Source organism: Polyodon spathula, chromosome 30 (assembly GCF_017654505.1).
Source record: "Polyodon spathula isolate WHYD16114869_AA chromosome 30, ASM1765450v1, whole genome shotgun sequence".
Taxonomy (NCBI): Eukaryota; Metazoa; Chordata; class Actinopteri; order Acipenseriformes; family Polyodontidae; genus Polyodon; species Polyodon spathula.
Window position 1 is genome coordinate 5,824,115 of NC_054563.1, and position 23,877 is coordinate 5,847,991.

Below are 23,877 nucleotides of genomic sequence, written 5' to 3' on the forward strand. Positions count from 1 at the left end.
TCAAGTCGATCATTGCGGTTGTTGGTGTTGAGTCCATCGCATTACTGCCTGCTGCAGCTTTATTGTTGATGCGGAATGCTTTCCCCATAATGCCTTCCTGTATTCAGAAAAGCTGTGCTTTCCACTTTTGAAAAATGCCCTATTGTGTCTTTTCGATCTATCATCATGTTGCAGTGCTGTGGCTGTAGCTGAAGAGCTGAAGTTTTAAGATGAAGAATGTATTTCTGATAAGGGTTTTAGGATACCTGTTATATGCACAATGTTGTTGTGTATGCCCTTGTGTTGTTACTAATACGATTATTAAAAACAAAAATAATAATTTGGGGAGTCAACTGGTTGTACAAATAACAAAAGTTAGTTGCTTTATAACAGTGTCCTGTGGTATAATATTATTAAACGCACAGTAAAGCATAGTTAGAACATGGCTAAGTATACACAGGCAGGATTTGCTTGTTAATAAAGTAGCTATAGCTGCCTCATTGCTCTTGTAATATGTTAGTATTGATTTTGAGACAGTTGTCATTACTAGGGATATTAAAAGTTACACAGAAGATCGACACTGGTTCATTTAACATAAATTTGAATTGCGTCTTGCTGATTCCAAAGCAAAATGCCATATGTAGCAAATTCTTCATGTATTAGAGTACGACATAAAATATGATGAAAGGCAAAGATTTATTGATTTAATGCTAGCTATACAAGCCTGGAGTTTTACATATATGGAGCCTGAAGTCAAGTACTGCTGATCAGCTGCAACAGCAATGTCAAGTTGGAGAGACACTCTGACTTAAGGAAGTGTGTTAGATCTTTTTATCAAGTGGAAAACAAAAGATCACCTAACCCCTATATGGCAATCATCATGGGTCTCGGGTCAAATTGAAGGGCATATTTAGAAATTGCACATAAAGGGTGGCTAATGACAACCTTGGAAGCTGTGACCGTGGTATTAAATCTCATACAAGACAGAAAGTTGAATTGAAAAGCTTATAGCTAAGTTTAGGGCAATCTCCTAAAACATTACTAGAACATGTACAGATCTCTTTACAGGCCAACATTAATAGAACTATGAAACAACAAGGACCAGGGCTTTACATTTGTTAGTTTTTTTAGCCTCCCCATTTGATATGGTCCTCAACAAAGTCATATTCCACTTTAGTTTACCAGAAACAAATACAATACCTTTCAAATGCATTGATATATTAATATGTATTTCCTGCTATGTGAATAGACTCAGCTTTGCTGCCATTGTCATTATATAGGTAAGCCTAAGCTTTTAAGGCAGACAATTTGATAGTGTTGTTTTCAGACATATCATAGATATACCATTAGATATTTGCATTTTGTGAACAAAAATAGACCATCCCTTCTTGCACATGGCAAAGCAAATATGAAGTTTGCATTTCAAAGAGTCTCAGATATCCAAGGGCCACTGAAGTTAAATAAATGGGTATACAAATTGAAAAATATCCACAATCAGACTTGAAGAGGAGGATCACAGAATGCAGCAGTTTACTTAGGTTCAGGTAAAGTGAAAAAGTCACATGACTAAGATCACTGGCACACTTTGTCGGAGGGGTTTATATTACACATATATAAAGTCTGTAAAGTCTGTGATACTGCTGCTTTTAATATAAACAAACTAAATACATACACAAACAAGGCATGCACTAACCTTGTTGATCAAGTATCTTTATTTTTTGTACACTGACTTAGAAAACAAAACAGCAGTTAAAAAAGAAATCAATTTGTACACTCAATTGCTGTAATTAACTACACATTTTAATACTGCAAAACTTCGGGGAAAGAAAACGTTACTAAGAGACTCTTGGAATTCTTGGAAGTGAAAAGCACAAGTTGAGAACAGCCATACTCGCCAAATGATTCAGAATAGTGTGCATTCAGCAATGTGCAAAATCCAGAAGCAAAGAAATAAAGAAGTCAGAATGATTTTAACAATTTGGAAAATGATGGTTAATTAAGAAGAAAAATCATAAAAGGTGATTTTTCTAGTTTTTATAAAAAGAACATTTTAAAAATGGTTAAATTGTCTTTGATTTCAAACTCCCTCTTTTCTGCCGACATTCACATTTAACATCAATATAATTCAAAAGGCAGCATAATTGGCATCAAATATCTACAAAAACCTGCATCTTCGACAACCTAACTATATACACTTTATACAAACATTTTGAACACAATCTTATATCCTTTACAAAACGACCTGGTAACATCAGGCATATTATATTACAAGACCACGATTCTAATAAAACGCAACTAATTAATTGTTTTTGTTATAGTTGGAGAAACATTTATTAAAATGCAAGTTTTTTTTTATTTTTTTAAATAATAATTTACTTGGATTCAGTTCATGAAATAAAATGCAGTTGATAAAGATGCTACATGACCTGACAGTAATGTTTTTAATTCAATTACAGTTTCAATGGGAACGCTGCACAGAGCTTATTTACAGTATTAGTATGGCTTTGATATCATTGGCAAAGTTAAAGACACGTTTTGAATCTGCATGACTAGTTTTGAAAGTAACTGCAAGGTCATTAATAATGGAAACCAAATCAATTATTAATCTTTATAATCAGCTGTTGAGAGTTTTTAACTCATTGGCAGCATAGGTATTATGCCGACACATTTCTGAACAAAAAAAAAAAAAAAAGAAAAAAATCTAAAAATCCAATATCAAATGTAATGTTTGTAACATTTAGTTTAGTTTATTCACTTTGTGCCCACAGGGCCAGTACAGGTACATATCAATAGTGCATCACTAATACAAAGAGAGACCTAAGCGGAGACTACATTGCACTATAGTAATGGAAAGTATGTATTAGAAAAGACCTACCACCGCAAATAGCACGTGCTTGCCATTTGTCTAATATCAATAGCTTAGTACCATTTTAATGAAGGGCTTGTTACCAGAGAAAAGTTTGTTCATAAAATATGGTTTAGCTATGTGCCAAGCTTACAGAAATGAGATGCAAATGGAATTTTTCAGTTAGTGCAAATAGTTCACATAAATCAAAATCACATAATCCCACAAAAGAAATATGCATCAGAACTTCAAAAATAAAACTCCAATGCTGACCTACTTTATTACGCATATTATACTGAATCTCTAGTTTGAGTTGTTTTTTTATAGCACTGATTTTATAAACCAAAGACCACTCATTCGGAAAATTGTGCTGTGTTCTTTATGGGAACTGCATTTACCCTTTATTTATAAACGAGGGCTAAGACCTTTTGGATAAAAGGCTGTTAACACATAGCCACACTGAATATGAAAGGGTTGATCTGATGTCTAGGTGGCAGATCCACTGCATGTGTAGTGGTGCCTTTTAGCTACACTGTTATCTTTAAGTGCATGGTTGAACACTATTTATAATATTTGGCAGTTTCTTTTTTTCTTCAATAGTCTTCTCTTCAGTGCGCCGGTAGGACACATTTAAAAAAAAAAAAAAAAAAGGTTCTATGCTCTTTCAAAACACTGCATCAGTTTAAAACTTCTTTAAATCCCACATACTTTTATAAAGGTATTGGTGAGAAAAGACTGCACTCTAGTGTATTCGTTCTGAATGTACAGAGGTGGGAGGATCACAGTAACCTCAAATTAAAAGGTCAAATACTGTAAATAATGTACATGTTACAGCCAAGCTTCAAAAAAGGGTCTCAGTTGTATGCCAAGCTGTACTTGCAGTTTAATTATCCAACACACATTCTGTAGACACAGAATGAATCATTTTTAAGCCCGGTATGCAATTTTCAGGCAGTGTATGCTTTGCGATGCGATTTTACAGAATCAGCTGATCGATTTCAGTCACATAGGCTAGTGCGTTATACCCATGAGATTCGACGATCGCATCGGACAGTGTGTACCAGGCTTTGCAGGTTCATGTTAACCTTATTTTTTCTTATTTTTTTTATAGATCTGCTTTTCCATTTTCAGCAACTGACTAAACAAATGTTAAAACATACTACAGTAGTCACTAAACATGAGATGACAATGCATGTTCACTTATGTGTTAAGACTGTACTTATTTTATTAGTATAACCTGATTGTCATAATATCCCTTGGTCTACAGTTTCTGGAACAGATAAATTACATTACTGCAAATGCATGTAAAATGGCAAACAATCTTTTAGTTTTTTAAGAAACAGTAACTGCTTTATAAAGTGATGACATCACCAGGCAGTGACTCAGTACCATGGAAATGTTCACAGGTGCTCCTGGCCCCTTTTGTTATTGTATATTTTCAATGCTTCCAATAAAGTATTTCATGTTAAGTGTGCTTTATCATCACTACTGATATTACACTTCTGTCTGCTGTTGGGTTTCAATGAATGGGACACGGATACTGTCAAAATTGAGCTCGTCCGCACTTTCAAAGTCACTTATGGCTGCTTCCGAGTCATCTAAGCCACAGTTGGCAGAAACGTCTGAGGAAGAAGCGTTGGTGGACAGGCGCATGGAAACGTTGTCCTGGTTCTCGGTCTCCAGGTCCTGACTGGAGCCTATTGGGAACGTGCTAAACTCTTCCCCTCCTTGAGCCCCTAAGGCCTCCATCTCTCCTGGGAACTGATGGGGCGGGAGGTACTGGCTGGGGTGGAAGTGAGGCCGGTGGCAGCTGTTTGTGCTCAGGGTGCTGTCCACAGAAACCGGTTGAGGTGGAGGGAGGGTGTCGTAGTGGTCCTGGTATTCCTCTGGGAGGGGCGGTGGGAGCTGGTCTTGGCTCAGAAACTCCTCGTCTTGTGGAGGAGGGAAGTCGCTGTCAATATCATAGCCGCCAAGGTAGTAGTCAGTCTCCAGCTCCCTGGTGCTACCGAGATTGGCTGAGGAACCATCCCCAGCTTCGTAATTAGGCACCTCCTCAATATTAGGCAGTCGAGCGCTTGGCATCCAATCTGAAGTGTCCCAGTGATAAGCTGCAGCAAGGAGACAGACAGGAATGAAAAATGGTCCAGTGTTTGACTATTAGTATTATTACATTTTTTTTTTCATCTAAGAAATGCCAAATGCAACACCCACACACATATATACTTCACAATTGTGTTGCTACAGATCATGCAATAGTCATCCAGCATGCTCAGTTCAGAACACATTGCACAGCATACGGTGCAACACATAATAAACCACAAACAATATACAGTAATCATTTCTGATCCACTTTTTGGATGCACTTACAGGCAAGAGCAGTTTAGGCTTAGTTCACATAACACAACAAAGGCAACAGAGACTCAAAACCAAAAAGACATGCTGAAGACAGAAGCATAATAAAACACAATTAAAGAACTTGTTGCACAGCAGTTAAGGTTACAGAAGAGGCACTTCAAAAACAGCCAGGCCTGTCAACAAGGCCATTCCGCATCAGTGTTTTCAAACTTACGGCATAGTGCAATAACAAAGTTAGCACGCAAGGTAAAAGGAAAAAAAAGGACAAAGTTAATGTGTATATTTGAAACTGGCATGTTCTCGTACATGGCTAGCATAACAACCGTGCAACGTTGGGTTAAAAAAACTAAAACAGTAAAAAAAATAAAAATGCAAAGGCGCAATGATACTGGAAGAGTCACCTCTGTTGTAGCTCTGCCCTTGATCCATTTCAGACACTGCCAGATGGAGAACAAATAAACCAGTGTTTAATGTTCCCAGTAACGTAAAAGACATAACCAAAAATACCCCTTACACTTGCTGTAAAAAGCTCACCCCAGTTACATGATGCCTGGACAGAAGGGTCACCAATGGAACAAGGCACACGTGACCTTTGTAATTCACAATTAACCTTTACATTCAGGACTATTTGCCATTTTCATAGCTGCCACTATTCTGTGGCCTGTTAATATAGAGGACAATAGTGCTACAGAGTTGAAAAAAAAACTCTCAAGGTCAGGTTTAATAAGACGGGGATGGTGTAGGATTTTTTTTGCTACACTGTCTTTCAAAGCACCCCTCCCGCCCCCCATAATGTCATTTAGAAACCATCTGACACCGTTACTTTTGCGCCATTTTACATGACATGTACACAGTGCAGCGAGGGAAAAAAAAGGGCTACTAAAAAGCCAAATGAAAAATGACATTCATTCGCTGAATTGAAAGATTTTGCCTGTTGGGAGATACTGTGGAAATACTTATTGTTATCCCAAGCATTGAAGGTGAATTGTGGACATATTGAGAAGTTCCATTATGGGCATCTGGGCATGATCATGATGGTAAAATCTTCAATCACCTGCAGCCTCCACCTTCCAGGTTTCATTGCTTTGTGGCACACGTTGGCAAGATACTTCATCTATCCATCCATCTATCTATCTCTATATATATATATATCTATCTATCTATATATATATATATATATATATATATATATATATATATATATATATATATATATATATATATATATATATATATATATATATATATATATATATATATATATTTATGTACAAAAATGTGTTTTCTTTTTTTTTTTGTACATTAGGGCACCTTTAAGCAATGCTAACTGTATGTGACATGTTTGTCCAGTTGTGATTTGAAAAAATGATGTCAAAGAAAGTAAAGGTGGATGCTTATATTGTGGGTGGGGCACGGTCTCATATGCATCCCCACAGCAGAGTCGAGCTCTTGATTCAGTGGTGACCTTTATGTCAGGCTTCAATATAAAAGCAACATTGAGAAATATATTACTGTTCACCCAGAGGTTTTAAAGACGGCACTAGTGAATTACTTTACTGTTTCACGAGGGGAAGCTCTTGCTTTATCTCTACTAGCATGATGTGCTGCTTATTTTTATTCTTGCTTTACTGTTAACTATATAAAAAAGCAGGTTCTGGTTTAAATAACAAGACAATTTAACATGCTGGCACGAATAGGCTTTAATTAGTGAATCATAGTTAAAAAAAAGCTTTAGAATTGTTAACTTTCTTTTTTTATCTGTGTGAAATGGACCTGCACACTGAAGCAGAACCCTAACTATTAGATCCAAAAACAAAATGAATAAATAAACAAACACAATGCTGCTTTGTGACTCACTCTTCTCCTGGTGCTAGTCTATCAGACGTCCACATATTGGGGAACACCCTCCAAATCAAACCTGGGGTGAATTACAATTGTAATTGTGTAATTTGTAAATAACTGCAATTACAATGCAATTGTACTTGTAGTTGGAACCTTGGCACACCTGAATAATTACACCTGTACAATAGCAAATACACCTGTACAATAGCAAAAAAGCTTGGACGTAACATTCAATAACTCCTAAATGCATGCATTCTGCCTGTGAAGTATAGTCACAGAATGCAGAAAAATAACATGAGTCACAAAGCAGAGCTGTATGGTTTGATTGACACTAACCCCCTCACCCCCCGCCTGACTCTCAATACCGAACAGCAGCGGCTGAACTAGAAAAAAAAAAAAAGTGAAGAGAGTTAAGTGGAATACCTTCGTTTTCAATTGTGTCAACTGCATCGTTGACCAGTCGTATGACAGTCACTATGGAAGCTTGTGGGGAAAGGAGGGCATGGGGTTTAGCAAACATATTGAACATAAGCATTATCCTATGTTAGTAAACTACTCAAGTCAGGACTTTTGAGTATCCTAGTACCTGACAAATGCATTTTTTTTTTCAGTTACTTGAGTACTATAACCACAAACGTTTTTTTTTTGTGTGAAAGTGTTTCATTTATTAAGAACACCACATTTTTTTTAGATTGATTTATTCATTCAATCAATACACAATATAAACATGTGAAAACCAGGAACATATACACAAACCCATAAAAGTTATACGTTATAAAAAAACTAAACAATAATTCCCAGTATTCCCAGTCTTTAAATAGTTAACACATGCCGATCACTGGAGCAGCCCTGTTTACACATTGTTGGATAGCTGAGGTAATGAGAACAAAAAAAGTGTTTTTATGGCGCGTTTTTCATGTATAAAAATAAAAACACAAACATTTTTGGCAAGAATATCGAATTCCACTAACAATACAAACTTTGTATGTTGCAACAGGTCGCCAACATTTCTGGAGCAAAATAGGTTTTATGTTTGTTTAAAGCAATAAACGACTACCGAAGAGGGAAAAAAAAAAACGAATCGTGTTTCATTATTTAAATAAACCTCTCCAGCTGTACTTGTTTTTATTTTCCTAAAGGTTAAGTCCCACACAAAACTGTATTCAGGAAACAAATTAACATCAATAACTTGATCCTTATGAGGAGGAACGAATATGAGTACACACTTTCTCTTAATACCTAATTAATGCAGCCCAGGTGTTCAAAATAAACATCCCCTTATGAGCTAAAGCCTCCCAGTTTAGCTGACACTTCACAAGCTGTATTAGTAGTGTCACTGCCTGTACAGTAAATGGGATACATATAGAAACACATTACAAATATGAGTGACCATGAACGATTTTCTCCATTCAGATGTGCGAGAGCCTTCAGTGTTCTCCTATTTATTTCTTTGAGTTTGAAGGGCATCATAGAAAACAAATTGATATCTATGTTTAACATAATGATGCCATGAGGAATAGATAGAAAGAAATAAGGGCTTGGGACCTTATATTGAAGTACAAGGTAACAGCAAATTCTCAGTGAAAAATAAAACAATTTTAGTGCATAAAACTATCAAGAAATACTCTGAACAGGGCTATACAACCAATGGCTCTTGATCCATATGGGGCATTGAGCGCCACATATGGCTCTTTTGATTTAGAGGTGAAAGCTGGATTGCAGTTTTTGGAAACCTTATTAATGAGCACAATCATACTGAAGAAGTCTGTATTCTATAGTCTTTTCTGTGTGATACTTTTTGTTTTCCATAGCTCTTTAAGTGCTCCCTGGGCATCAACATCACTCTTGCAGTGCGTCTCACTTAGGACACGAAGTTTGCTGCTTTCCTAAAACTAAGTTGTTTCTTGCTAGTTTTATTTCTTTTTCCTGTTTGCTAGGAGTCACTGGCATGGCTGCTGTTTACAAAAGGTACAGTGAAGCGCTAATGCGCACATTTTAATTATTCAATAAACAAAAATAACACGGACAGAAACCTTAAACAAAACACATTCAACAAAACAAAAGACACAAGGGGCCAATAAAAAAAGGTTTACACAAAACTTATGGATGTAAACAAACATGGACGAACAACACAGCACAGAAAACACATACCCTCTTTCCAACGCCAACATTAACTCTGACCACTAACCCCCATGATCACCTTATTTATAAACCTATGTGTTTTAGCTGGAAGGATTTTATCTGCCTCCCTGACACCCTATATCCCCGCCCCCCCACAAACACACCCATGCCTCAAAGCTTTCACCCTGCCCCACACTGCTACAATTGTTTCATCCCTCTCTGACAATTTGCTTCCAATAAAATGTCATCAACAGAGGACAAGATATTTATAGCTCAGCCATCTGTTCAGTGAAATGAACAACATTAACAATACTTTGCAAATGCAGGCGTCAATACAAAGTAGTTTTCAATGACAATCTTGGGCTAAATCCTAGTCTTTCTCTTTAAATCAGTATTGTTAAACAAAAAAAAAAAAAAAACACACATATTCTGTCAAAAATATATAAATAAATGCAGTCCACAAGAGGAAAGGGTGAATTTGGAATAATAAGACATTCTCTTACCATTGTCATCACATGAGTCAGACTGGAAGGAGCTAAGTGAGTGGACCTCAGAATTACTGCCTTTATTACTGCCTGAAAAACAAGTGACTTCTTCAGCCGTGTCCACCACTTTACCTACAAGAACGACATACAAACAAGGTTCACGTTTGGAATACCTCAGAATTACAAGAATTACACAATCTAATTAACCATGCATCCATGCTTTCATTAATCTCATCTGTATTTTAAATTGAAGGCACCTAAGCAAGTACCTGTCAGGATGAGTTATCAAAGCCTTCAAAGTAAGCAGCTTAAATAACATCCCTATTAAAATGTCATGTATCAAGGCATTCACTGCAGTATTTATAAACACAGTCAAAGCTAGAACCTGATAATTCTAATAAGCAAGAACATTCAAATTCTTACACTGATGATGGCCTTGATCTGTCTGTAGAAACAGGTAGTAGTTTACCTAAGAATGCCCACTAACCACATGTAATTTGTACAAAATATTGGGGTCTATTGACGTGATCCAAGCAGTGGCATATCTGGTAGATCTAAATACTATCACAATCATTAAATGAAGGTTAGAGAAAACCGCAATATCTACTAAAATCAGTGCATTGGTTCTCATTTAATATTTAATGGGGACAGTTTTTAGATCTGCCACTGTTTAGATCAATCGAATAGACGCCAGTGGGGTTTTCAGAAAATGAACAGTCACTTTTATTAAGTCATTTTAAACATACATGTCTTTCATGTCTTTGAGTGAAGTAGTTTATACTCGGCATACACAAAGCTGTAAAACAAAAGTTTCATTGCTTTATCTGCAAATGACAGCTACTAAAACAGCTTGCACAAGATCAAAGAGGAAACTTTTACTCGTAGTGCTGTTATCCAGTTTAATGACACTTCCCATTTAATTACACCCAACCTTGTTTGGTCTATGATCCTTTATTGATCGAGACAGGATTAATGGACCTTGGCCAGGTCCGATATGGTGAGAGGAATTCTCTTTGGTACAAAGGACCGTTTGGGGATCAGCTCTACTCACAACAGGTAACAGATTTTCCTGAAGAATTTGCTCATCAGATTTTGTAATATTCTATTCCACACTTCAGAGGCTGGGCACATTATTACCAACAAAGAATGAAATATCAATTGCAACTGACTCAACTGGCATTATTGTTCTTTTAGCAGTTAAATTAGTAAGTTTTTGTTGTCCACATTTTTTAAATTAAATCATGTAGCTTCCTTTACTTTCTTAAAGAGGTTCCAGCTAAATAAATTCCAGCTTAAAACTTTAAAATGAAAATATATATTTGCTATAACATATACTTCTTTCAAAACCTACATATGCGAATGTATGCAGTAACAAAACAGGTAAGATTTTTGAAATTTTAATTAATTAATTTAATTCCCTTGAATTAACTTCAACATCTTTCCATTTATTATAAATATATATACACACACACACACACACGCACGCACGCACGCACGCACGCACGCACGCACGCCCACCCACCTTCAGTGTCTGTCTCCCATGCGGTTTTCCTGATGGAATCACAATTTGAGCGACAGGGGGATACTGGGGGCAGGTTGGGGGCCACACTGCACACCACCACCCCTCTCCTGGTGGTGAGAATGCGTGGGGACTCTGTGTGGAAGGTGGTCATCTCGGTGTGCTCCACCCCCAGGCTGTCCACAATCTTGTCCAGGTTGTTCCGGGAGTTGCTCTGGAAGCAGGGGGTGTAGGCCATGGGTCGGACCGGGACCTGGGGAGGGCCACCAGGCTCCTGGTAGAGGTTCCGGGGGTCTGTGTTGTTCCGCAGGTTTTTGAACTGGATCCCGTTGGCTTTGTTGAGCAGAGTAGCAGTGGCAGGGTCCTGGACTAGGGTGATGTTATTCCGGGAGTAATCTTTGCGGAAAACTTTCTTGCGGAAAGCTATGAAGAGGATAATCAGGACCAAGATGACGAAGAGGACCACGGCTATTCCAATCAGCTCCTCCTTACCCACATAGGATTGTCCTGCCTGAATATTAGGGACGACCACTGGTCTTAGACCACAGTGCTGCCCCACGTAGCCTGAAGTGCAGTTACAATAGAAAGCGCCAAATGTGTTTACACATTTCCCCCCATTTTCACACTCCTCTTTTTCACATTCATTGATGTCTTCTTCACACCTACAGGAGAAGACATCACACAGAGTAAGACAATGCTGGTGTCTGATAATGTTTTAAATGTATCTACATTAGCACTGCAAAAATACCATAACAACTACGTACTATACAGTTCTACAGCAATGTATGGTAAGAATTACATAGCACATGTTTGAAATGGTTTTAGCATGAGACAATGACATGACTACATTCACTTTAATAAAACAACCTCTATCAACATCTAATTCTATCTACAGTATACCCATTTCTTAATACACATTCAAGTAATTAGCATATACTTGTTTTACAAAGTCTGAAGCATTGGTACAATACTGCCACCTACTGTAACTAAAAAGCATTTAACAGTTCCTGAAGCAAAATAAAATTTGCTTAGCACGTCACACGCTCTTTTGAGTTGCATCTCATTGAATGTATACATAAATAAATAATAAAAAAAAGGTAAGGCAATACTTATAATAATATTAAAATAAAAATATTGTTTGACTTACGTGACTCCTGCATAACCCTGTCTGCATCTGCACAGAAAGGCATTCCCTATTGGATTGCAGGATCCTCCATTCTGACATGGGTTTGGGAAGCAGGAGGTGATTTCAGTCTCACAGTGCGCCCCTGTGAACTGTGAGGTGCAACTGCACTCGAAACCTTAAAAAAAAAAAAAACAGAGAAACACTTCAACACTGAAAACTGTGTTACTGGATCCCGTTGGCTTTGTTGAGCAGAGCAGCAGTGGCAGGGTCCTGGACTAGGGAGCGGGATATGAATACATGCGGTGAAAAGAGTGAACTTTTCGACAAAGAATTGACTGAGAGCTCAATGTAGAATATATATGCTATAATATATATATATATATATATATATATATATATATATATATTATATTATATATTTTTTTTTTTTCTTACCACTTTCTGTATGTTTGTTTAAAAAAAAAAAAAAAAAAAAAAAGTGCCCTTAAACACTTGAGTTTGATTTTTTTTTTCCTGAAATGTTTTGTTAAAATGTTCCTTTAACTTAATCTCATTCTGTTGGGTGCATTAATACTTCACCCTTAATGCTTAAACAAAAGGTTTGAACAAAATAGTTAATCTTTGGCAAAGGACAGGTTCTACTTAAATTACTATAATTATAAAACAAAACAAAACCATCTTTGCCCCTGGACTCCAACACAAGCAGCACCCATCACAAGGGTATGGCCTAGTAGTCCTTGCACTATTACAAAGAGAGGCATTAAGCAAATAAAAATGTCTGTATATCTTAAGAGAACAACTTCGCTTTCGTTGTTTCACAGGCCAAAAGCGGCACTGACTTATGGTGTTAAAATTCTCATAGACAAAAAAGTATTCCATTCTGAATTAGCCGTCCTTATCTAGGATCTTTCTTGCTTTGCTGCAATTTAAATAGCTTTGATTACCACATCTCAAAAAGTAAATTCTCATTACTACCTCAGCACACAGGAATAGAGATTGAGTTATCATTTCTTGAGATAAACACATAGAATTTCACAGACAATGCCTTTTTAGAACGTTATTTTAGCTTACATAATTTAATCAAAACTAGAACGTCCCTTTCCAGTATTTTTTCTAAATCTCCTTTCATGTCTGAGATAGCTATCACAGTTTGCTGCTGGATTACAACATCCTGTGTGTGTGTTTTCATTTCCTTCAGCAGGCTCTAGCCATAATCCTTATCGACTGGAGATCTGTTAGTGTGATACCTGAAGTAATGAAGTCAGGAGGCACTGTCAGTGGCAGTAATGCTGTGCTTTGCGTATCAATTGAAGCTGTATTTCACTGCACGCCCAGTAAGTTATGCCCAGTTCAGGGCAGCTGACACGTCATTATTCCAGCAATACACCTGATCATTTATTATTTAGAGGGTGTGTATTATAGAAAGCCACTCTGGAGGGTTAGCTGACTGCAAAAATTGCTTCAGTATTTTATTGTAACAATGTAGGTCTCGCAATGTACACCAACTTTCAAGGCGTCACATGTAAAATGCTCCAGCCCTACTGTAAATAACCTAGTTTTACTTGGATTTTCTCCAGTTTAAAGATTGCAACACTTTTTCTAAATGTATGGGCTCCTTTATGTACCTAATTTGCTTTTTCACAGTCAACAAAAGCTTAGCCATGTTGCTGCTTCTAGTTTCAAAAAGTCAAAAGGGCATTTGCTTTATGACAACTATATAAAAATATAAATTAATAGGCTGACTATTCTGTGACTAATGAATTCTTGACATAGTCTTGCTTTGCATAACTAGTTGACTATCAGGCATTGTAAGTTCAAATAAGTCTCTGTTGGCCCATTAGTAAGCTATGTTTAGTTCTTCAGAATAATTAAAGAACATTAGTCAGAGGGTAAACTGGTGTTCAAAATAACTTTCAGGCTGAAACAAAGAAAACTACTGCACCCTTCGTTACTGTCGCTAAAAGCTAGCATTAGAAACCATTTATAATATTTTAAAAGGAAATAAGTCCTTTAAAAGGTTCTGCTTTTAATCACATCAAACCTTTATTTTACCACTTTACACTTCTGCATTACCCAAATTGTCAGTGTGTTCCCAGAATAATTATCTGAAGACCAAGAGGGAAATTGAGAACACCTGGCTATTCTTATTAGTAGACACACAGCCAGCACTGACTAAAGCTTTCTTTCATTATCACCTGGTGAGAAATAATTAAATCAACTTGAACAACATTCTAAACATTTAATGCAATGTAGCCTGCTTACCACCAGATGGCAGGCTTGTACAACTTCCACCGTTCTTACAGGGATTCCTTTCGCAAGCATCAGGGTAGAGAACACAACCAAGTTTTAACTCAGTCAGGCCCACTACCTCCGCATAATGAGACCGCTTGTTCTGAAGAGGCAGCTCATTGTTGTTCAGCACAACTGAGTCCAGGCAACCCTGGAAACCCCCCACAACCTGAGGGCTCTTCTTGTCTATCAGGCTCCAGGCACTGGGAGGCTGCACCTGGGCACCAAAGTAGATGGAGCTGTCGACCCCCAGGGGCTGGAAATGGAAGGGTGCCCTGCGGCGCTCCACGTAGCTGTCATCCAACGACAGGCTTGTAAAATTGCGGTTGAGTTCCAAAAACACTGAGTGCCAGTTCCCATCGTTAACGGTCCTTCCAGAGATTCCTAAAATTCCTGGGCTATTGCCACAGTCCAACTGGAACCACAGCTTGCCATCCTCAATCTGTCAAAGACAATTAAAGCAACATAAAGACCATTTAAAACTCGTTATCGTTCTGTAGAAAACAAGCACATTGGTACAGTTGGTTGGACTGTATATTCATATTTACCAATCAAGACAGTATGCAATGGTTTGCTTTTAAGTTGCAAATGTACAGCTTTTAAGTAGATTTCTGCTGAGAAATCAGAAAGTAGTTTAGCCAAGCCTGAAATGTATTCTATTGTTGGTAGGGAAGATATAAATGGATGCTCTTCACATTACTCTGTTCCATGCCAGACTTATACTTTTAAAAAGTTTACTAAGATGCAGATCCGAACTGTCTGGCAATTGCCTCTCTTACCAATGACAAAACACTGCCATACTGTTGTCCTGTGGGATCCCTTTTCGATCTTGTTGAGTAATTGCAATCCTGTTAGAGGCAATCTGGTTATACAAATCCAGGTTTTAAATTTTTCAGACAATCTAAGCTTCAGAAAACAACCCCTAAAATGCATAACACCATTTTTTACAAACTGTATAATTTGTTATGTATTATAAAACTGAGTGCATACTGTAGGTGACTTTGTAGGCTGTTTGTGTCGTGTTCTTCCATCTGTTATATAGGCCTCATACATGCATGTTCTAGTAAACATTTTACTTTGAAACATGATATCAGGTACCTGGTCTCAAAAAAAATATCCACTACATAGGTCTGAGATTTGTAGAATATTTCAGAACTGCACCTGTGAAACCTGGGTAGCGAATCGAAGTGCAAAACGGGTACGTTTTCTGGAATCGTTCTGTTAGCTACAGCCCCTTTAAGCGTTCGCCAGCCCTTCTGCTTGGTCAGGTTCTGGATGTTTGTTGCAGCTTAAACGTGAATTGCGATCTCACTATAAAAGAGATTTCAACTTGTGACCTTCACACACAGCCCATTAAAACAGGGTCAACACACACACACACTAAAACAGTTTCTGATCGATAATATCAGTTAAATATATAACACCCGTAAATCAGGCGATTTGGTTTATGGATGGAAGAAAAAAATGCAGTTTTCATGTTTTGTTAATCATTATTGAACTTCGACATTATATAACTGCCAAGAAGAAGTTGAAACGCTGTAGTGATATCATGCAGTTATTGTAAATGCATTTGCAGAAGAAATCTGCTGTTTGCAGTACAAGTGGGTTATATTTTGACAAAACCAAAGTACCCTTTAAATTGGCTTTCTGGTTTGAAGTACCTTTTTGCAGTTTATTTTCCTGCAAACAGCTGCGTGTGAAAACCAAACAATAATGCTGATCAGAAAGCCTCTATTCCAAAGTCACATGGGAGCTCCTCAAACATTTGCCCAACAGATTTTCAGCTTTGCTTACAGGCACGTTGGGCTTGATCACAAGTGGAACTGCCACCTGCCATATTATTCTGAACTCATTCATTACCCACTTTGTTAAGTGGACACCCTCAAGATGACACCAGTCAGGTGCTGTATACGACTAGTAAATACCAGTCACTATCTTTAAATTACAATGGCTTGTATTTTTTTTAAACTGTCCCTTTACCTTTTTATTATGCTTGCAATCATTCCAAGTACTGCAAATAATCCCCCCCCAAAAAAAATAAACAACGGTAAGACTAGAAGACTACAATGTATGATTGACAGTGTGTGCTAGGCTTAAAAATAAATATGAAAGTAAACATATCTAATGTAAGAAACATGGCACAGTACAAAACAACCCTGAAATACCTGGTTGCCAGAGAAACAGAACATGTGAGGATGCTTAAGACAGGAGTACTTGCAGTCTTTTACTTGCTACAGTCGTAGCAGGAGCATGTTTTTTTGGCTGAAATAATGTATGCTGTACCTTGCTGGTCTGTATTATACTGGTCAACTTGTTTTGTATACACTGAGGCATTCTCAAGGGTTTGTTTTAGGAAGGGATTTGAAATCATGTGTTCAGATCCCACAAAATAAGGGGACGGCACATCTCTACATGACTTATGACTTATTAATTTAGACTTTAGTGAGGATTAGTGGTTAGTGGGAGGCACACTTCCCACTCGGACCTGCTTCATCTGTCAGCACCTCAGCGTGATGTGTGGGAGATCTTTATTGTTAAAGGTGTCATATTTTTTATGTGATTAAGAACAGAGGTCCCGTCTACTTTTGGATGGGGATTTCTCAAAGCCTCTTCACCCCCACTGAAATTCACAAGCTGCAAACCACAAGCAAACAAAGAACTCCCACCTTCAGGATGGTACAGGGGTCTGCTCTTGTGTACATGATGATCCCCTTGCTCTGCAGTGTCCGGAGACGCAATCCAAGCTTCAGCTCGTCTGCCTTGCTGCTTTCTGAAACCCGGTATTTAATATAACTGTTTCCAGCGAAGCTCAAGGATGTGTGGCCTGCATGAACAGACATGCTTTAACTCAGGTATGAAATAACCCCTGCGCAGCACGTTAAATTAAACATGACATTGTAGTTGCACACTCTCAGTTCTGAGACACTTGAGGCATGAAATGCAGCTTAACAGTTTGCATTATTTGAAGAACATGAACCAAACACAGAATGCATGGCAGAGTTAATCTTTTTTTAGCAAAAACTACATTTGTAAACGCACAGGAACACGCACATGCACTATTTGAGCAAGAGTTTTATTGTGCTGCTGCCAGTACTGCAGCTTTTATATGTATTTTGTGTACCCTGTGCACAATGACCCTGAATCTTAATTACCTGTAAGTAAGGATGTCTATTATAAAAGACACACGCAAAGCTGTCCAGGAACAGTATGAAGACTGTGCCCAGCTACAACTTACCCGCACACTCTCCAAGTTTGCCAGGTGGGCACTGACAGAGATACGGCCCTCGACTTGCCATGCGTCCAACACACTGCATGTCTTCAGGGCAAGGCTTGTTTTCACAAGGCTCCGAAGTGCCAGGGCAGACGGCACCTGGGAAGAGAACACAATTTGCTACTCATTCATCCTAGACAGGCACTTATGAAACAATAGCTTTTATCTCGCCAATTCTCCTGGGACCTATCCTATGGGAACCTGACCTATAAAAAGGTACTGCACAAAAATTATTTTAAACTCCCTGGTGTTCCTATTATGACATACTGTAACATGCAAACCTCCAGAAGGTGATAGGTGACATAGTTTCCTACTGCAATGTACAATTACATCTAGTTTTTCAAGGGGGTCCCCAGGGCACAAGGCTACAGTGAAACTTCAAATTCTTTTAACATGCCAATAACATTTTAAACACATACACTACAGGTACAGTATGATGGTTTTGGAATAAGAACATAACTTGTCTCTTGAAGAAATTTAAGGTCTGGGCCTCCTTAAAAGGTGTTAAGGAAGGGCACTTCAGCACAATGGGGCTCGATATGCAAATGATTTGTCTCTGTTAACTTTGGGATTGTGAAAGATGAAAATGATTCACAGTTCACACAAATCTACTGAAACGCGCTGCAACAATGACTGTCCCCAAGAAGAAATCACAACTATCTAGAGCTGGATGAGAGCAACATGTCTCCAGTGGCTCTTGGCAGAATGGCTTTATACAGCCATAAGAACTCATAATTGCGGCTTGACTTTTCGGCTGTCAAAAACTGCTATTCTGCCTACTACCTGCCATCATCAAAACAACCAGCAAAGACCAAGGGTTTAATTTAATCTGGTCCTCTTGGCTCCCAGAAACAAATGTTGACAACCGATCTAATAAATAAGCAAGCCGTTTTTGTAAGGCTTCTTGTTGTGTACCTGCACTACAGTGCGCTTTGTGATTTTTCCAAGACATCTGATAAACACTGTTGTGTAATGAAAGAAATGAGACTGCAAGGATAACATGTTTATCTAACATAAGACACATTAATAACGTGATTGTTAACAGTCTGTTACGGTACGTCAGACTTGCAGCTAAGGATACTATCTGAGGAAAGTATTGGTCGACAAGTCTATCTAGACAAAATGAACCATTTCTAAATTTTAATTAATTTGCTTATGTTACAAACATAACTCCTTAAGAGTTTGTAACTGCAATTCGTATGGTATTACAGAATAGTTTCACACATGTATTTAGTTATAGATAACAGTTCATTTCTTGTACTCTACTGTATAATTCCCTGAAGTAGCTTTACATCAGTGTCATTGTCATGAACACATATTACTGTCAACACATATTCATGATTTGCTGGCCTGCATGTATATCTTGCTCAAGTGTTTCAGTATACTGCTTAGCTATAACGTAAAGCTGGTTTGAACCAGATTACTAGGCAGTTCACTCAATTTCTTTGGGGGGTTGTCTGTTTCATTTTAGACTGGGCAGTATGGCAAGTCTTTAATTTGTTGAGGATCTGATGTTTTAGGGAGGGCGGTTTTCCATTTGAGATCATTAATGGTAGTCGGAAAGATCATCAATCCAGTTATTGACCTGAACTGGTTGTAAAGATTCCATTACACAACAGTAAAAAGCATTCCGGAAAATCCACACCTCCCTGAGCTTTTTAAGATGGATACAGACCTGGATGATCTGCCGTTGATTACACAATACATCTCTTCACATGTTTGCAACCCTTCACTGTCCCTCGCCACAGTGCAGCTCAGTAATAAATCAATACCCTGCTTTGTTATCAATCACTGTTTGTCTTTAGCTGAGCTAACCAAGTGATTTACAACTGAGATCTATCATAATCCAAGTAAAAAAAAAACAAAAAACAAAAAGAAACACATCTTGGAGAAAAGGGATTTTAGGAGATTGAGAAGCTGTATTTGCTGTGAAGCTTTTATTTGTTTTTTGATCCCACCAAATACATGAATTGTCTTAATTGTCTCAGTTTATTACATTTTACTTTGGCTCAGTAGGGAATGGACCACTTCTATGTTTTGTTACGTCCGTATTTCTCATACATTAAAAGAACTTAAACACTTAAACTGGAGAAAGTAATCTACACTAATAGGGTAGATTAGGCAGGCGGAGCCTAAGATTCTCATTAGTTGATCAGACATTAAAGCACAGTCAGTAAATGCAATCACCAATCTGTCTTCTAAATTAGCAATGCTAAAGCAAGCATAACATGTCAGACCTGCTGGTAAAACCTTTACTTTCAAATTTCCTAAATGATTACATCCGCTATCATTTGCATACAGCATCTTTAAAAAAAGAATCTGAGAAGGTGACACTACTCACCACTGCAGGTGCACTTGGTGTTCCTGTAGAAACGTGGTGACACAAAGCTGATCCTGGCTGTACTATAGGCCACTAGTGAGTGGGAGTCCAGGGAGACTGTCTGCTCACAAAGCCTCTCTTGGCACTCCAAGCCTGAGCAGTTCTTATCCAGGAGGGCTGAGATGCGGAGCACGTTGTCAAGGTGTTTCCTGGAAGTGCTCAGCTTCTGGATGAGGTAGGCGGCCTTGTAGAAACCCCCACCTGGCGTCTGCACAGCAAGCAGCATGTCCAGTTGGCTCGTTCCTGCTACCGGCTGGATGCCCAGGATGTGAAGAATGTCCTGTTTCTGTGTGGCCACGGAGTTTCGAAGGGTTCGCTTGAATGCGCGCAGGTGGAGCCCAACGAAGTCCTCTGGGGAGATGCTCTCGAAGCGAATGGTGACCGAGCTCTGCAGCATCTCCGGGGTGGCCTGCTCCACGTGTACCACGACATCCACAGGCACAGCATAGCGGCCATCGCTCACCGTGACGTTCAGCATGTATTTCCCCGTATCCAACCCCCCCAGCGCAATGATCTTCCCATCCTGGCTGTTTATTTTAAACAGACTCTTCTGCTGGTACTTGTGGGTGAAGGACAGCACATCATATACATCCTGGTCCGTGGCGTGGATCTTCCCAATGACTCCCCCTGGAAACTCATCCTCCATTGTCACAATGTATATCTCCAGAGGAATGGCGATCGGCTTGTGGATGCTCTCCTCGATTATGCGGATAAGGATGGAGGTGGTGGAGGAAAGCTGGGGCCTGCCAGAGTCTTTGACCTTTAAAACAGAAAGAAAATGTTTTTTTTTTTAAATCCTAGATTTAGTACCATTTTACTTCTGTCCTAATCATTGTGCAATCATATTTAATCAACATTAAAAGCCTACTTCTTTAAGGTTTTATATACACAGTACACAAGTAACGTGGCAACATACCTCCTTGAGCCAGGGAGAAAAAGTGTGCCTAACTTTAAATATTCATCTGAAACTTGTATGAAGAAAGCAAAAAACAAAACCAAATCTAATGAAAAGTAAGAAAGTGTTAGCAAATACACCCATAATTTGCTTTTTTTTATTATACTGCCTATGAATAGCTCAGTGGTTAGGGTCATTGCCCCACAGCATGGAAGATAAAGGGTTCACAACCCAGGCACACATTGGATGCCAACTTCCCCATCATTCTGACAGTGAACTAACACCCACTATGAAAGCAAGTAAATGTAATGCTGTCAGACATAACTTTGGCCACAGAGCAGCACTGTGTGTTGAGGCATCAGAAGAATGTAGATTAAAGATTTCAAGACTGCCTTTTAAGACAAGCTATTATAATTGGTTTCACAGTCGTTCTTTTGTATCTTACTAAATGTTTGTTTAGTTCTTCTACTAAATGATACCAGTAGTTTTGTTTTTCTTTTCTTAATATAGATTTTTTTTTGTAATCAAACAGTCAGACCACCCTTTTCCAACAAAGCCTGTTTTTATTGTGTGGTTGAGTGTTTATTCCAGAAGAAATTCTCCAGACAATTAGTAAGTAAAGTAAATAGTGTTTTATTTAAGTTTACTTAAAATTATAATATGAGCTAATCTGCAAAAAAAAGTTTTACATAAGTTATAAGCTTCAAGTTAAAAGTAGAAATATGGAAACATTTTAATGTCCTTACTCATTAGTAAATTTGGTAACCAACTTTTAAAACATTATTGTTAAGTCACACTTTGATCTTTTGACTAATTAATTCTACGAATCTTCTAACTAAAAGTGGCTGTGTGGCTTTGACGAGAAGGGGAGTATGGGGCAGATGTACTGTTGATTAACAGAAAAGCGTTGATTTGTCAATGACTCGTGCCCCCATTGTGCAATATATATTTTGTATGGATTTTCATAAATAAAGAAAAATATATTAAACAAGTACAAAATGCCAATTCATAGCCTTCCTGCCAGAGTCACATTTATACTACACTTCCAGTGTCAGTATGTGTATCTATGCTGTGGGAGCAATATCTTATCAATTTCTTCACAGTATTAATACAAGCTTACCTGCACTTGGAGAGCATACTCTGATGCCTCTTCCTGTCTAAAGACTATATTAGACCTCAGAACTCCTGTCTGCTCCAATACAAATTCCTTGCCAGCATTGCCAGACAGGATAGTGAAGGTGAAGGGGGGTCCATTGTGGGAGGAGTCAAGGTCTCTGACTGAAAGCTGTAACATGCTGGTACCGACGGGTTTATTTTCCTGCAAACAGACATAACGGAGAGAGTCTGAAGCACACCATAATATCAGCAAGTCATTTTAATGTGAGCTGCAAGGATATGTGGGCTCATGAAATATAATGCTCAATGATCTATTAATAGCTAGTGGGTAGGTGACTGCAATCATGTGCAAATGTGTGTGTTTTATTATGAAGGCATATTTTCAAATCAACCCAGTAAATCATTACAAGTGATATAAGTCACGTGTTTTCTTAGAAACAAACATCTGAAATATCCACACGAGAAAACATATAAACAAAGAATGAGTATTGCAAGCTCATGAACATAATAACATTGAGAAAATGCAAGCTTGTTTTTCTAACCCTGACACTTACAAAAATGTGATGTACGTGATAATTCCTAAGACCCTTATGCTATTCTATATGTGGGTTTGGATGAACACACCAAAGGCAGTAGACTTGTGCTACTTCTTAATTACACCCGCTCTCTCTTTAAAGACCTGTGGTACACAGTTTAAAAATCTACATGGGGGGTAACTGCCATACAATCTGGTTTTGCAGTAAGCATTGCATCATTCTAGTCCAACCAAATATATACATATAAAGCTGTAAGCCATTTTGAACAACTTTTCAAATTACTCCTTCAGGAAAACAATCCTTTGCAGTTACTTCTATTTGCATTCTTAAAAGCTTATTAACATTAACTGTTGTTGTTAAACTAACTATATCCAGTCCACAGGCATCTGTAGTAGAACCACTTTCCTTCAATAAAGTGAAAACCAGATGATTCGGATTAAAATTAAAATAAAAACAAACCATATTATTATTATTATTATTATTTTTCTTTTTTATAAAATGCATACTGTCAGAGGAAAACAAATTACATTGTTGGTGGCCACCAAGCTCTAGCCTAAAATATCCTTAGATTAATACTATTTTACATTTATGTACCAGCTGTGTTTGCTGTAAAATTGTATCTGTTTTGGCTTTTTATAAAGAAACTAATAAAATACACATCATATTAAGCATTGAACCAAAATAAATCTAGTGAACTTATTATGTGCTTAGTTAATTTTATGTTCTTGGGACAGTTTAAGCACAGACACAATCAACAGAACTGAGCCTGTATTTTCACTTTCTATAAATATATCAGCAACTTACCCTTTTAATCTATAAACTGGAATGTTCCTGAAACCATCTTACTTGTAACTTGTTCAGTGTTAAATAACAGAAACAACTTTAAAACCTACTTTCTGCCCTCCATCAAAGTGTGGCGGGGTAAAACAGGCTCTGCCATGGTAAAGTTTCTGTTTAGTGTTGGGACTTGAAATGTTATTATTTTTTGTTGTTGTTTTGTTTTTAGATTGTTTTGTATTTGCAAGGAAAGCTGCTAACAGTCCTTACTCCCAAGTGTGCATAATCCTTTGTTTGTGACATACAAAATAAAACTCCACACCTTAAATAGAGTTGTTTGG

The 23,877-nt window shown here is 37.9% G+C and overlaps 1 protein-coding gene across 1 annotated transcript in view; it reads right to left on the reverse strand.

The window, feature by feature from the left end:
• Positions 1–10: 10 nt before the first annotated feature.
• Positions 11–23,877, reverse strand: part of fat3a (FAT atypical cadherin 3a) — a 47,030-nt gene continuing 23,163 nt past the window's right edge. Inside the window, exons 12-22 of the mRNA XM_041232960.1 lie at positions 22,228–22,425; positions 20,174–20,972; positions 17,797–17,931; positions 17,228–17,385; positions 14,535–15,003; positions 12,294–12,447; positions 11,150–11,808; positions 9,646–9,759; positions 7,445–7,504; positions 5,581–5,616; positions 11–4,932 (exon numbers count right to left, since the gene is read on the reverse strand). Coding sequence (XP_041088894.1) covers positions 4,319–4,932; positions 5,581–5,616; positions 7,445–7,504; positions 9,646–9,759; positions 11,150–11,808; positions 12,294–12,447; positions 14,535–15,003; positions 17,228–17,385; positions 17,797–17,931; positions 20,174–20,972; positions 22,228–22,425 — 3,396 coding nt within the window. The 3' untranslated portion in view covers positions 11–4,318. The remainder of the gene's footprint in view (positions 4,933–5,580; positions 5,617–7,444; positions 7,505–9,645; positions 9,760–11,149; positions 11,809–12,293; positions 12,448–14,534; positions 15,004–17,227; positions 17,386–17,796; positions 17,932–20,173; positions 20,973–22,227; positions 22,426–23,877) is intronic.